General features: G+C 39.4%; 1 protein-coding gene across 3 annotated transcripts in view; it reads right to left on the bottom strand.

The window, feature by feature from the left end:
- The window catches only part of LOC122795590 (zinc finger protein 501-like), an 837,702-nt gene that overhangs the window by 132,372 nt on the left and 689,366 nt on the right, over positions 1–15,964 (bottom strand). For 2 of the 3 annotated variants that reach the window (XM_044063844.1, XM_044063846.1), the window contains one exon: positions 9,437–13,456. The exons of the other annotated variant lie outside the window; for it this stretch is intronic. In XM_044063844.1, the coding sequence (XP_043919779.1) occupies positions 12,258–13,456 (1,199 nt within the window). In that variant the 3' untranslated portion in view covers positions 9,437–12,257. Of the gene's footprint in view, positions 1–9,436; positions 13,457–15,964 lie in introns of those variants that run through there. 3 annotated transcript variants of the gene reach the window in all.

The raw sequence follows: 15,964 nt of genomic DNA on the forward strand, positions 1-15,964 counted from the left end.
ATCATCACAATAGTTTCTTCTTCAAGCAGGGCAGGAGAGGAGCCTGCATGTCCAGAGGATAAGAATGCTGGGACCAGGTCGATTTCAGGTACCAGTGGAAAAACTTCATATGGAGTCTGGTAAAGGAAACCATTGGGATGGTTGCTGCCATAAATCTCAGTACTCTGAGGAACTCCCTTGCAGGACAGGACTGATAGAACTGAAAGGATGTAACTGGTTAGGGCTTTGCACTTTATCTGGAGGAAGGAAGGCCTGCATTAGTGTGGTGTCCAGTCTGCACACCCAAGAAAGCACGGTCTTGGGTTGGTTTCATTGCTGAATTTTTTTAGGTGGATTGTAAAATCCAGACTCTGAAAAGGGCCAGGGTGCAGCTGAGCTGAGGCAAGTGTATTTTCTGAGAAGATGCCTGTATTAACAGGTTATCCAGGGCATATCTACATTCCATGAGTCTTGCAGTAATCTATAACTGGGGCAAGGCACTTTGTAAAAATTCTGGGGGCTGTAATGAGACCAAAAGGCAAATCAGAGAACTGAAAATGTGATAAGCCAGTACAAACCCTCAAAAAAAATCACTGTGAGTTGAGTGAATGGGAATATAAAGATAGACATCCTTTAGGTCCGGAGACACCAGGAAAGCTTGAGGGAGACTGAATGAATAGAAGCAGAATTTACAGAGACAGAATCTTGAAAGACAGAACAAAGAGTAAGGTGTTGATGGTGGAGAGATCCAGAATCAGTCTCCAGCCTCCGCCTTTTTTTGGGAATAGTCTGGAATAGAACCTTTATCCCCACATACTGTAGAAGCACCAGTTTTATTGCATCTTGCTTGAGCAAGCATTGAATGATGGGATAAAGCAACTGGAAATGGTTTTGTGGAGAAGGAGTAATGCCAGTGAATGTGGCACTTCTTTCCAGGTCATTCTGTACCCAATTTGAATGAACTCATTTGCCTAAGTGATGAGAAACCAATTTTTTTTTGGGCTGAGGGGAGCCTTTTAGATAGTGGGGAGAATGGAACAAAGGATAGAGAAGAGAAGAGAAGAGAACAGACAGTAGCTGGGTAGACTTGCCTGGGTAAAGAAGACTCCCAGATAAAGAATGCCTGTTTGAATGATCCTGGAATCTTTTCCTAGGCATTTCCTTGGCCTTATGAGGAGGCCTAGATTCCTTGTAAATGAATCTGCAGGGTAATTCCTTTAGTATTTTAGCACAGAAGTAATAAAGAGCCATCTATAGTCCTTCGCAATTTTGCCTTTTTTCTGCAACTGGTTGAACAGACTACTGGCAGCATCCAGATAAAAAAAACAGTCCTTCTTTAAAGGACAGTCTAGGAGTTTTACCTTAATATCCTCTGGGAAGAACACAGAACACAGACATGTAAACCTCCTGATCACCGAACCTGCAGCAGCTGCCCTGAAGGAGTTTCTACTGCATCACAAATGCATTTAATGCTGTGTCTAATCACCTATGAAGCTGAAGCCACCACTGATGATGCTTGTTGCTTAATTAGCAGGTTCCTCCGAGGTAGACAATGCTTTACTTAAACTGTCCACAATAGACAAGTACTTATTCATCCGAGTTTGATAATTCAAAGCTCTAAAGGCTAGAGTGAAAGTCGTATACACCTTTTCCCCCGGTCTGTCCATTGCCTTGCTATCTATCATATGGAAGAGCATTGGCAGCAGGTAGTAACTTAGAAGGCTGGTCTGTAAACAAGGAAAACACAGAAGAGTTTGGCACTGGGTTTTTGTGCAGAAATTTCAGGTCCTCTAGTAGTTGTTCAGTATTACCACTTCAGCTGAGAAATGCTGGTTGTTTTTTTGTTACTATTACCTTGTAAAATCTGTCAGGCCTTTTAGGAGCTGGGAATCTGGATGCAAAGGCATCAAGAAAAGCCTCCAGAATGAGAGGTACAGATACAAAAGTAAGGGTGTCAACTTCTGAGAGGTTATAGTACCTCTGCTGAAGATCAGAAATCTGCTTAGATTCCCATTTAAAATGCTTCATCGTGTTAACAGATTCCCCAACTGAAATGTCTTCAACAGGGGAGTCGGAAGAAAGGGAATCTTCATCATGTGAGGTCACTGGGAGTGGGGAAAGTGCCTTCCACAAACACACTTTCCCCTTCTAGCTGACATCTAATACAGCAACAAACAGCAATACAATTGAGAAAAAATAAGGAAGGTTCTACAATGGGGTACTTAACAGAACCAGTGAAGGCCAAGGGTACCAACAACCAAACCTAGAACAGACCGATGGGTGTGAGACCTGTATTCGGACGAATGATGAGATCGTTTGAGGACTTGCACTCATACATCTACTAAAGTGCCCTTATGCACGTGGGCTGAGGTCATATGTCAGATGTATGGCTTTATAGAAGCTTTTGGCTTTGTTACTCAGGCTCGATGTCCAGGTTATCTGGTGAGATAACCCAAAAGTATGGAATACTGAAACAGTGACCCAAGGAGGGACATTAGCAGATATTTGGATAACAGGATCACTGCTGGCTTTTTCCCAGTGATCCTGTAAATCTTATGGGTCTGTTAGTCCAGGTGTAAAATTAATTTTGTATAAATTATAGAGTGATGGTATTTCCTTTATGTTTATGATCACACTACATAAATAGTATCTTGCAGGGGTATGTGTGCTGACTAGCCAGATATGAATTCAAGGGCAAAGCTCAGGGATCAAAGGCTCATAACAAGAGGGAGAAAATCAAAATCTCACCTCCCACTTCTGAAAGGTATTGTTGCTGTTCTACAATTAAAGCAATTTTATAGTTCCATTTTTTAATGAGTCAGAAAAATACCCAAGAGATGAAATCTTCACTTTAGGCTTAACTTGTGCTGTGCTTGTAAATATTCTAGCGAGAGTTACACAGGAACATCATCAGTGACAGAATGCTCAATTAGGCCTTCTGACTGGCTATTCATGCATTCATCCATGTTTTTTTAAAGGGGTATATGGGAATTGTGTGGTACTTTTACAAAGCTACTTTCAACTTTTACTAGTTGTATGTCGTTACTGATAACCTTAACTAAAACGTTTGATGTTCCTTTAGTCTTCTACAAGAGTTCTTAGTAAATTATCTCTGTCGGCCTCTCTTCTGGGGCTCCAAATAAGAACAAAATAGGGTATGCTATGTAGCTCTTATACAGCCAGGCTCCCTTTAATGGCAGAGATCAAGAATGCTTCTAAAGCACTCTTAGGAATGTCTGCTGAGAATGAACAAGTTGGGGACTAATGCCCACCTCTGGCTTCAGTTTGTAATTCTAGCAGCAACGATGCTATTATTACAACATTTGATGTTACAGTGAATATACTCTCAAAGCTGTACTTGTACTCAATTTTTTACTCTATGCTTTTTTGGCAATAATTTGTCTGTAATGTGTATAGCATTAGTATTTTATGTTATTCTTGGTTATGCCATTTACATTCCTCTGAATGTTTCTAGTTATCATGGTTATTTTGCTCATTTTCTAACATGCATTTTTAATGTATTCTAAGTCACTCTCATTTGAATAATTTTAGATTTAACTTCGCACATTTATGTATCCGTTTTAATTAAATCATTCACATTATCAGTCCTGTACTCTTCTTGACTTCAGAATTTCTTCTGTGATGTGTTCAAACCTTATTTCTCCCTTGACTCTGAGGTTTCATGCGGCTCTCCTGGTCAAATTTCGAAAAATTCCTTTTGTGAAGTATGTTCAGTATTCTTATAAACCAGGTAAATATATTCACCCCATGGCCTTGTAGAAAATTAGAATTAGTAAGACTGAATGCAAAATTATAATCAATTATCCCATTTAACTAGTGATAACCTGAAATTACTTAATTTTTTAATGCCTATGGGAATTTTTCCATGGACTATATTCTTGAGATGAAGAAATATAATGAGAGATATTTGTCTTTCCTCAGAGTAATGTATCTTATAATTCTGCATTCTCATGAGTTTAGTTCAAGCTGGAAATCAGTTCAATATTGCCATCATCACCATAGTAAGTCAACATTTAGCGTGCCTCTATCAAGCTTATAACCAGTATTACATAGGTTCAATGAAGTCAGCCTTTTAGTACATGACAAAGAAAAGCATTTACTGCGCTATCTTTCAACAGATACCAATTTAAGGATATCCATTTTGGACTATTTGTAAAACAGATGTAGTCTATAACTGACCCAACTAAAACTTTAAATAATTCTGCTTATAAAAAGAACAAATAGACTGACTAACATAGCTCTCACCTGTCCAGATTTTCTCAGAATGTTCAGATTTTTGCTTCATATTTTTGATCTGTCCCTTGTAAAATTTTGTTTTTTTCTGGCAAATCATTGAGGATTGACGTCAGAATGTAACGGCAAATATTTGAGTTTTAGACTTCATACTCTTCAGAAAATTCATGGTAATGCACAAACTTCTATCAACGTTCTAAGTTTATAGGAGCAATATTTAGAAAATGTCCCTATTTTCCGGCCTTTGTCTCCCCATTATTTATGGCTCTGTCCAGATTTCTTAAGTTAAGCGGTTGAGAGGTATGCTGACTAACCCCACAGTTCTACTGAGTACATGTGATTTTTTACATTATCGGATTTAAAAGTGCATTTGAAACTATCATCCTAAGATCCTATTTTTCTTTAAAGTCAGCAGCTTCTATGAAACAGTTCCTGTATTCACTGCATTTCCAGGGTTTTACTCTAGGGTTATCAGTTTGATGAGAAGGCTTTGTTGCATCACAAAACATACTGGATGACAAGGCTTTATTCTGTTTTAAAACATTTCTTGCACAGACTAAATGTATGTGGTTTTGCTCCAGTGTGAATACACTCACTATCAACAAGGTTCAGTTTTGCTGTAAAACCCTTCCTACAGCCAATACATTTGTAAACATTCTTCCTGGTATAAACATCCACAGATGCTTAATTTTTAATGTACTTGCAGGAATCACCCATTAAACCTTAAGGTATACTGTTCTTGAAATTGGTACTAATTCAATAAGCAACACATGATAAGATTGTACTCCTCAGCATCCAACAATATTCAACAACATTCAACAATATACCCAGGATTACCTTCTCATGTAGTTTGCACTGAGTAAGAGGGAGCATATTTAGTATGCTTAGCAATTTACTATTATACTTGTATTACTTTATTACATTATACTATATTTCATGTGCTACATTGACTTATTAGTTTAATATTCTGTGTGTAACTGCACTGTAGTACAATATAGGTAAATTGTATTTTAAAACATTCCCTGCTCTCAAGGCATTCAGAAAGTTTCTCTGGTTTTAGTTTCTTTATAAGTTTAGTGCTTTTAATGGCATTGCAGGACAAGGTCTAGTTGATACATTAGACCATATTTCAAGTGCATAAAACTATGGTGGTGCAGCGGTTAGCGTTGTCGCCTCACAGCAAGAGGTTCTCCGGTTCGATCCTCAGCTGGGGTGCCTTCAGTGTGGAGTCTGCATGTTCTCCCTGTGGTTGCATGGGTTTCCGCCAGGTGCTCCGGTTTCCTCCCACATCCCAAAGACAAGCTGTAGGTGGATTGGACACTCTAAATTGGCCCTGTGTGTGAGTGTGTGCATGTGTGTGCCTTCCGTGGAAGGTTGGGCGCCGGGCTGGCAACTTGACACTGTAAAACCCCACTGCTAATCATGAGCAGATGGTGATCCGCTGTGGCAACCCCTAACCGGGAAAAAGCTGAAAGAAGAAGAAGATAAAATTTATATTTCTTCAGCCTTTAACAATTGCCAACAATACTCTTCTCAGCACCTGTATTGGACCCAGAACTGCATCCTTCTGTAGATCACATAGCATCGTCTTTATTGGTAGCACCTTTAAATATACTTGGAAAGTGTTTCAGGAGTACTGAATATCAGGGTTTTCTTGTTCCACATTGCTTTGGATTCTGCCTGTATGTCTTCAGTACTTTTTACTTTCATATCTCTCACTGCATGTAACACTAACTACTAGGCAGAGTAATCTGAATGGGTAATAACTTTATGGGTCTTACTTCCATCTACAATTTGGTTTGCTCACTGGATGATGTCCCATGACCACTGCATCTTCATTTTCAACAATGCATTGTGTTTCATTTTTTATATACTTAAACCTTAAATGCCTGTAGACTGTTCAGGGAATCTTGCTACATTAGTAAATGCAGCATAAAAACTACTGACAAGCTCTCCAACTGTTTCAAGTTCTGTATTAAAGAACCTGCATTTGTCTGCATTTCCCACTTCTGTCCACTAGATTTTATGAACAGTTTCTTAAAGTCTGTTTTCTTTAATTGGAATTATCAGCCTTTAGATCTTGTAGTTTCAGGATCACTTTTCCTTAACCATTCAGACACACAAACTTGGTTAATATAAGGTGGTTGTTCTTTGTATTTGCCAATGCAACTGAATCTTTCGGCTTTTCCCGGTTAGGGGTCGCCACAGCAGAACTCCCATCCACTAATGACTGGCAGTGGATTTTTATAGTGCCGAGTTGCCAATCCGACGCCCAACCTTCAAAGCAGGCATGCCCATTCACGCACGCACCTACCTGCATGTCTTTAACGTCACTTGACCATGGGGAAGACATGCAGACTTCACACAGAAGGTGCTCCAGCCGAGAATTGAACAGGAGACCCTCTTGCTGTGAGGCGACAACGCTAACTGCTGCACCACCGCAGCCTTCGTATTCGCCAGTGCAACTTTGAGCTTTCAAATGTTTGTTTGATTTCAACTCCACTGCTCTCTCTCTCTCTACCTTGTTTTGTACTTTCTGCTGTTGCTGTATGTTTTATGTGCACCACTCCTTCCTTAGAAATATCTATATAAAATTTTCCAAAATTACCTCTTCTAATCTGAAAATGGATATTTCTTAAACCAGCTTCTGCTGTTGGTTCAGAAGTTTCAGTTTGGCTCTGAGAAGGCTGAATGATACATGCAGCCCCACAGCTGCAAAACCATACTTGTAAACAACTGAGGCATACACCACCCTCATATTAAATAACATTTAGTCATGTCATACACAGATTTTTGTATATTGGGAAAAAGGCTAAAAACTGTTGCTTTATAATGAAAAACAAGCGCTCAGCATTTATGTAGCTAATCATACATAAGCTACACAATAAAATGAGGACATACATACTGCATAATATAAAATGGGGAGGGCAACTGGATTAATAATTTAAAAATTATACTTAAACATCAAGGTCATTTGCAGTAGTACTTGCTTCAATCTTTTGAAATATTCTTTGCTAAGCCTTACTCGCATTTGACTAATTCAGAAGGTCGATCCTTCTACTCGTGGACGTATGTTCACTCCTTTTTCCTACATTTGATTTTATATCACATATTTGTCTTCTCCAGCCTGATGCCTACTTGATGCATCAGTCTTCCTGCCTTGAATATTGCTTTCAGCAATTAATACATCCAACAATCATTCTTGTATCATTCTGAAACCAGTTAACAGTTACTTGTAGCTGTCCTTCCAACTGTCCTGTCAAAGGAACTTTAAGGTTTTTAGTCATCCACAACAAAATGAAGTAGGATGCCTTTGACAGGTTTTCTTCTCTTACATTCAAACTGTATCCATAGATTAATCTGCCAAACAAAACAACTTCTTCTTCTTTTGGCTTTTCCCAGTTAGGGGTCGCCACAGCAGATCACCTGTCCGCTCATGATTGGCAGTGGAGTTTTAGGGTGTCGAGTTGCCAGCCTGGTGCCCAACCTTCCACAGAAGGCACACACATGCACGTACTCATGCCTAGGGCCAGTTTAGAATGTCCAATCCATCTACAGCAGGTTTTTGGGATGTGGGAGGAAACCGGAGCACCTGGAGGAAACCCATGCGATCACAGGGAGGCCATGCAGACTCCGCACAGAAGTCACCCCAGCAGACCAGAGAACCTCTTGCTGTGAGGCAGCAATGCTAACCACTACACCACCGTGGCCACTCCTGCCAAACAAAACAACAGTGGTGGGAAAAAATCACTTGGACTTTCACTCACTGGATTCTTGTACCTGGAGAAGTATGTCCCTTTTTAAGACTCAGATTAAAAGTAGATTGCCAATTTGTCATTAATAAGTGCAGTGCATTTTATCAGTGTAGTCCTCATTTTATACATATGCAGACCTTGCTAAAATGAGGTTATGGAGCTTTTAGCAACTGTTATGATTTTATTTATTTAAAAAAAATTATCCTTTGCATCACTGGGCAGCCGCGGTGGTGCAGCAGTTAGTGGTTTCCCATCCCAAATACATGCTGTAGGTGGATTGGACACACTAAATTGGCCCTAGGCGTGAGTGCATGCGTGTGTGTGTGTGTCTTCTGTGGTAGGTTGGGCGCCGGGCTGGCAACTCGACACCATAAAAACTCTACTGCCAATCATGAGCGGACAGGTGATCTGCTGTGGTGACCCCTGACTGGGAAAAGCCGAAAGAAGAAGAAGACTATCCTTTGCACCATATGTTTTTGACTTTTTTTCTGCCACAACCACAACTGAATTTTCATTTGAATGATCACAGACTCTCTGGTATACAAACTTGCATGCTGTTGGTAAGTTACTAGATGGTATTTTTTTAGGATAACTTGCAAGTTCACTTTGATCAGAAACATATCTTTCTATATTGTCAAGAAGGCTGGTGTCACTTTAGGTTGCACATAGACAGCTTTTACTCAAAGCTAAACAATGATGCAAAGTTGTTAGGGATTTTAGCCTGAAGCTAGATTCAGTACCTAAACTGCTCGTTTGTAGCTTTTCTTTGCATTTCTCTGCATATCTTTCAGTTTCTTTTTCAGTTGGAATGACAACAAAAAAATTTATTTTTGTGAAATGATTGTAGATTTCATCTGCATTATTTCTGGCATACAAACATATATACTGGTGAAAGCGTTTATATTAACTTGTCGAAATTTTACTACATCGAAGCAATAAATGTTGAACACAATTGATCGATGCAGTAAAATATTGAATGAAGATAAAAAAAAAAACTGAAGGGCAAGCCCCTGCACTCACGGGCTGTGCCACCACACCCCGCTATTTAAATATACCAACTCCAAGACCACACTACATAGAGGTAAACGGAAATCTCCAACTACGGAGATTTCCGTTTACCTGGCCGATATTCTTCACTTTCGGTATTGTCGTGCCAACAATATCAGATTCTATATTGTCAGCTTGCGACAATATAATATAGACCCCTGGTGAAAAGCAGATAACTGGATAATAACGGCATGCAAGATCATTTCAATGAAAAATATTTTTCCTTCAGTGTTAACCAGGCTGGTGTCATTCTATGATGCACAAAGATGATAATTTTGGCCTGAAGTAATACAGTACCTAGAAACTGTTCACTTTTGAAGCTTTTATTCAGTGTATGTACAGATTTTAATTTATCATTAGAAACTATACAACATAAATACAGATCTGTTTTAATACTGTGCTTTCCTGTTAGCTAACGTTGCTTAATCTTTCTAATAATGGTCTATTTAATTTTCTGTAATACTTTTTAGTGGTTTTACATCTGTCTTTACTTGGAGCTTCCATGGCGATATTCTTCTTGCTTTTTTATTTTCCTTCATTAATTTTATATTTCCCTGTTAATGCTTTATCTGTTTTTAGGTTAATTGGAGAGTACTGCAACCTTTTTATTTACTTTATGTCATATGAATCTCTCTAATAGATCCAGTTACTGTGATGTTTTAGTGGTCTTTAAACAATTTCCCCTTTAGGAATGATAACCATGAACTCTTTCCCAGCATCCTCAGGGATCTGGCCACTGTGTTGGCTGACCCCCCTTAATGGGAAACTTCAACAAATTATTTGCCAGATCATATATGACTGTGGACTGAAGTGTGGTACAATTTAAAAGTAGGAACAAAAGAACAACTTGTGGAACTGCAGGCATGTTAGCTTAAAAACAGTGGCAGGAGAGAGTCCTGGACAAAATCCTGAGCGGAAGACTCAACATTCCTACTGAAGATCTCTACAATAGATATCAACATGGCTTTAGAACCATGAGCCATCAGTCAAATTTGATTAGTTTTATGACTAGGTTACAGATTAAATAACAAGCAAATACTTGTAGACATGGTTTGCCTTGAGACGTTATTGATACGAAAACTAGACAAGTTTTAGGAGTAGGATCAAGGCTGAGCTAATGGACTGGTGTAGCTGAATGGGAGTGCTATGCTAAGAAGGATGTCAGAAATAAGGAAAGTGACTAGTGCGGTACTGAAGGGGGCAGTGTTAGGGCCAGTATTCTTCAATGGATTTATTTTAAACTTAGCAGAGAGAAAAGAAAGTGAGATCAATATCTTCAGAGAAGCAGTAAAGCTGGGTTCAGCAGTGAAGGATGGGGGATGGATTTGGAAAAGCTGACCAAGTGGGCAGAAAGGTGACGAATGAACTTCAGTGCAGACAAATACAAAGTGCTACAGCACAGGCACAACAACCTTGGTGTGAAATTGTTAGCTTGAGGAGTGGACTGATTGCAACAAGTAAGAAAATAATCTTAAGAGTGTTAATCACACCTGGAATGGACCACCATTAGTAGCAGGCTGAAAGGGTAGTGACAAGAGGAAACAAAATGACAGGTACATTCTTAGGGAAACCAGTCTTATAGACAAAAAAGTTATACTCAACTTTACAGGACCATGGTCAGACCACAACCATGTATTGTTCTAAAAGTTATACAAGGAAAGGTACATCAGGCGGCTGGAAGGAGTCTAAAGGTAAGGTGTGTGGGGTGAACATGAAAAGGATATGGTCACACTGCAGCTAGCACTCTCACTGCAGACCACAACAGATATGAAGAACATGATCCTTCTGCATAGTGTGAAAAAGGCAAATTGAACAGGAAGGACGGTGGGAGCAGAAGCAGTCTGCATAGACTGTTGGAGAGCGAAACCACAAAAGCATTCAAGAAGGGAATGCAAACTAAACAGGCTTAATTTTCTTCTTGTGCCATCATGCTAGCATACTGCAATATAATACCATCTGTGTCTTGCACTTGACAGCTCTTTTTCTCACATATGTTAATATAGTTCTCAATTTCTATTAGATCCACGTCGTCCCTTACATTATTAGTATTTTCTTGTCAGTATTTCCTGCTCTTTCTCCCTCAATATAATCAAATGTGGGTTTTAAATGATTCTTCTGATAATGGCACTGATATTTACTTGGCAACATATTGTTACTATTCATTACACAGGTATGATTCTTGTGACATTTCTTAAACATTAACTGTTTTAGTGAGTAACTGGATTGGAGAATTTCCATTAAAGGCTCCACTTCAAACGTGTCACTTCTTAGGTGGTCTGTTAACTAATTTCAGTCTTCTTCCTCTTCTAAGCTACTAAACTGCTCACATTTCAGTTTGTTCCACTGTTTTGTTTTTACTCTTTTTAATGTTACCACACCTGAATACCTCAGTATATATGCACGTTTAAGTACCTTTTGTGGCTGTTGTAGTCATATCAGTATGTTTTGTTTTGTTTTGCACACACAATGTTGTATATCAAAAATGTTTTCCTGGACCTCAGGCTCCATCCTTTTGGGTGATTTTTTTTCCTTTTAGCTCAGTGCTTCTATTTCAGCTTTCTCTATCTGGGTTAATCTTTGCATATTGTTTTGCTTAGATTTTTTTCCATTACGGATTTTAGAATAGCACCTACACTCAGACAGATTTTCAGGTACAGTAATTTGTTTGCTTTATTTCACAGTCGTACTGAACAACCCCCTATGTTGCACAAATGGTGCCACATGATGACTTCTTGGCCCTCGTCTACATAACAGTTTAGGCTCCTTGCTTTACCACTTAACTTTTTCTTCTTTGCTTTTAGTGGACAATGTTTTTCTTCTGACAGAGTTGGTTATTTGGGAAGCTTACTATTAGGAAGCAGCTTCTTCGGTCTGAAGCACTTCTTGCGTAGGTCACATTCATATGGTGTCTCTTCTGGGAAAGTACACTGGTGACAAGCAAGAGACTTGTATTCAAAGAAGACTTTTACTTACTACATGAATTAGTGATTTAGTTAAGTGCTAACCCTTTTTAGCAGTGATACGAGTTAACAGCAAAGCTAACCATAACATACACATGGACAGTTCAAAGTAGCCAATCCAGTATATACTTAGTGGGATGGGAGGAAACCATGGTAGGAGAAGAAAATCCATACAGGTCTCAGGAAAATGCACAGATTTCTCAAAGACAGTCGCCAGAGGTCAAGAATGATCCTCAGACCTTGAAGCAATCTGGTAGAAAAATTAGCTGACAAGCCACCAGTCTTCCTGTTTCTCTTGTACTTTGCATACCTGTAAGGTTTCTCCATCATGAGAGTGAACACGTTTGTGTTTATTAAGATTCTGTTTTGTTAGGAAACATTTCTTGCATTCACTGCATTCATAGGGTTTCATTCCAGTGTGAATATGCTGGTGGACAATATAATACTGTTTTGTTGTGAAACTTTTCCTGCACACACCACATTCATATGGTTTTAAGCCAGTGTGAATGTACTGATGTTTAGCAAGATGGTGTTTTGTTACAAAACATTTTTCGCATTCACTGCATTCATATGGTTTCACTCCATCATGAATATACTGATGGCTAATTAGGCGATGTTTTGTTGTAAAACGTTTCCTGCACACACTGCATTCATAGGGCTTCACTCCGGTGTGTATACGCTGATGGGTAACAAGGCACTGCGTTGTTCTGAAGCATTTCCTACACTCACTGCATTCAAAAGGTTTTGCTCCAGTGTGAATACGCTGATGGCTGATAAGGCTTTGTTTTGTTTTAAAACATCCCCTGCATTCCTTGCATTCATAAGGTTTTGCACCAGTATGGACACGTTGATGGATAAGAAGGCTCTGATTTCTTGTGAAACATTTCCTGCACACGCTGCATTCATATGGTTTCACATCACTGTGAACTTGCTTATGGTTAGTGAGGCATTGTTTTGATTTGAAACATTTCCTGCACTCATTACATTCGTAAGACTTCTCCTCTGTGTGAACAAGCTGATGTACAGTGAGTGTTTGTTTTGTTTTGAAACATTTCAAGCACTGCTTGCATTCATACGGCCTTGCTTCTGTGTGAAAAGATTGGCAAAGTTCAAGGCTCCAGTTAAAAGGGAAATATTTTTTGCATACACTACACTCATGTGGTTCTTCTCTTGTATGTTCATGCTGATGCCGGATAAGAGTTCTCTTTACTTTGAAACATTTTCCACACTCGTCACATTTGTATGGTGTCTGTGAGTGATTATGCAGCTGATCGGCATAAGTCAATTCTTCCTTGACATTATTCCTGCATTCAGTACCTTTGTGTGAATTCTGTCCTGTGTGACTGCACTGCTGGACAAGAAATCTGTTGATATTCTGGCCAAGAAGCATGTCTGTTGTCCAAATGGAGTGTATGTCCCTTGGAGATGTTGGAGGACTCCACTGCTCATTGTGTGAGTCGTCTAAAATAAATAAATAAATGAATAAAAGAATACATTAAGTGGGATTTTTTTGCTGTTCTCACGAAGAACATCTTAAATGTTCAACATTTTTGAAAAAAATATCAAAGTTCAAACTGTAGAAACAAAAAAACAGAAACTGAAAGCAGAAGGAATGCTTCACCCATTAACTCTACCCATTTTCCTATTACTGGACAAGATTTAAATCCTGATTAATCAAAGGATTATTTATTGTTTACTTTTTTCCCAGGTCTTTAGTAACAAATGATTTATATCTGGATTAAATGAAAGCACTCAACAGATGAATCTAAGGCATTTAATAAAATGTACATCCCTTTTCCTCACTTAGCATTTCATAAAGTGAACTTTCCCATGTTTACAACAGAGATCTGTATGAGAATTTACAACTCCTTTGTTATCCTGTCAGTCAATGTATACTATGTTAGCATTCTTTGCTTTATTCAGTCATTTCAGTCGACTAGCTGCATAAGACAGTGTTTTTCAGAGATATGTTTTCTGACCATTCAGTACTATTTAAAATGTATTGGTATTGTTGCTTCTGAGTATTACAAAATGAAAAAAATACAGTATTATATGCATTACATGACCTGGTCAACAAAGGCATAAATGAAAACAATGCATTTTACTTTACTCGTAATGTGTTCTTTTTACATTTGTTTTTCCTGCATTCTCTCTGGCTGATTTTTAAATATTTTTCTTAGGCTGGTATTCATAATCAGGTGTGCAGAAACGATAGGGGTATCCCTGATATTTATGAGATTTACAGAGGCCATTTACGCTAATGTGAAATGCCTTAAGGAAAATGAGGTGCAAATGAGACATTTTGTAAAGCAGCATATGCTAATGAGGTGCTCTTGTGATTCATAGTCCAAGATTTGTGTGGTATGTACATCTACTGTTTAAAGCACTGCTTCACCTTTGATATCCGAGTTGCAATCTACAAAGTTGCCCCCATCCATCCCTACAGTAGTTTGCCCAAGTATGCACAAGCACTTCCTTGATACACAAATGAATAATTTCCCCCAGCAACCCCTTCAGTGGTTTCACCAAATATGCAAAAGTACCAAAATAAAACATTCCCGAAGTGTAAGTGCACATGCACTAAAATGACACAAAATAAATGATTTTGTCCAGTGATCACTTCAGCAGTCTGGCCATGTATATGCTAGTACGTTAGTGACACCAAAATGAAACATTTCCCCAAGCGATTCCTTCGCTAGTTTCACCAAGTATGCACAAGCACCAGAATAAAGCATTTCCCCAGTGATCCCTCCAGTTGTATGCCCAAGTATGCACAAGCACCAGAATAAAGCATTTCCCCAGTGATCCCTCCAGTTGTATGCCCAAGTATGCACAAGCACCAGAATAAAGCATTTCCCCAGTGATCCCTCCAGTTGTATGCCCAAGTATGCACAAGCACCAGAATAAAGCATTTCCCCAATGATCCCTCCAGCTGTATGCACAAGCACCAGAATAAAGCATTTCCCCAGTGATCCCTCCAGCTGTATGCACAAGTATGCACAAGCACCCGAATAAAGCATTTCCCCAGTGATCCCTTCAGTTGTATGCCCAAGTATGCACAAGCACCAGAATAAAGCATTTCCCCAGTGATCCCTCCAGCTGTATGCACAAGTATGCGCAGGCACCAGAATAAAGCATTTCCCCAGTGATCCCTTCAGTTGTATGCCCAAGTATGCACAAGCACCAAAATAAAGCATTTCCCCAGTGATCCCTCCAGTTGTATGCCTAAGTATGCACAAGCACCAGAATAAAGCATTTCCCCAGTGATCCCTCCAGTTGTATGCCCAAGTATGCACAAGCACCAAAATAAAGCATTTCCCCAGTGATCCCTCCAGTTGTATGCCTAAGTATGCACAAGCACCAGAATAAAGCATTTCCCCAGTGATCCCTCCAGTTGAATGCCCAAGTATGCACAAGCACCAGAATAAAGCATTTCCCCAGTGATCCCTCCAGCTGTATGCCCAAGTATGCACAAGCACCAGAATAAAGCATTTCCCCAGTGATCCCTCCAGTTGTATGCCCAAGTATGCACAAGCACCAGAATAAAGCATTTCCCCAGTGATCCCTCCAGCTGTATGCACAAGTATGCACAAGCACCAGAATAAAGCATTTCCCCAGTGATCCCTCCAGTTGTATGCCCAAGTATGCACAAGCACCAGAATAAAGCATTTCCCCAGTGATCCCTCCAGTTGTATGCCCAAGTATGCACAAGCACCAGAATAAAGCATTTCCCCAGTGATCCCTTCAGTTGTATGCCCAAGTATGCACAAGTACCAAAATAAAGCATTTCCCCAGTGATCCCTCCAGCTGTATGCCCAAGTATGCACAAGCACCAGAATAAAGCATTTCCCCAGTGATCCCTCCAGCTGTATGCACAAGTATGCACAAGCACCAGAATAAAGCATTTCCCCAGTGATCCCTCCAGTTGTATGCCCAAGTATGCACAAGCACCAGAATAAAGCATTTCCC

Source organism: Protopterus annectens, chromosome 2.part2 (assembly GCF_019279795.1).
Source record: "Protopterus annectens isolate FY-2018-M chromosome 2.part2, PAN1.0, whole genome shotgun sequence".
Lineage (NCBI taxonomy): Eukaryota > Metazoa > Chordata > Ceratodontiformes > Protopteridae > Protopterus > Protopterus annectens.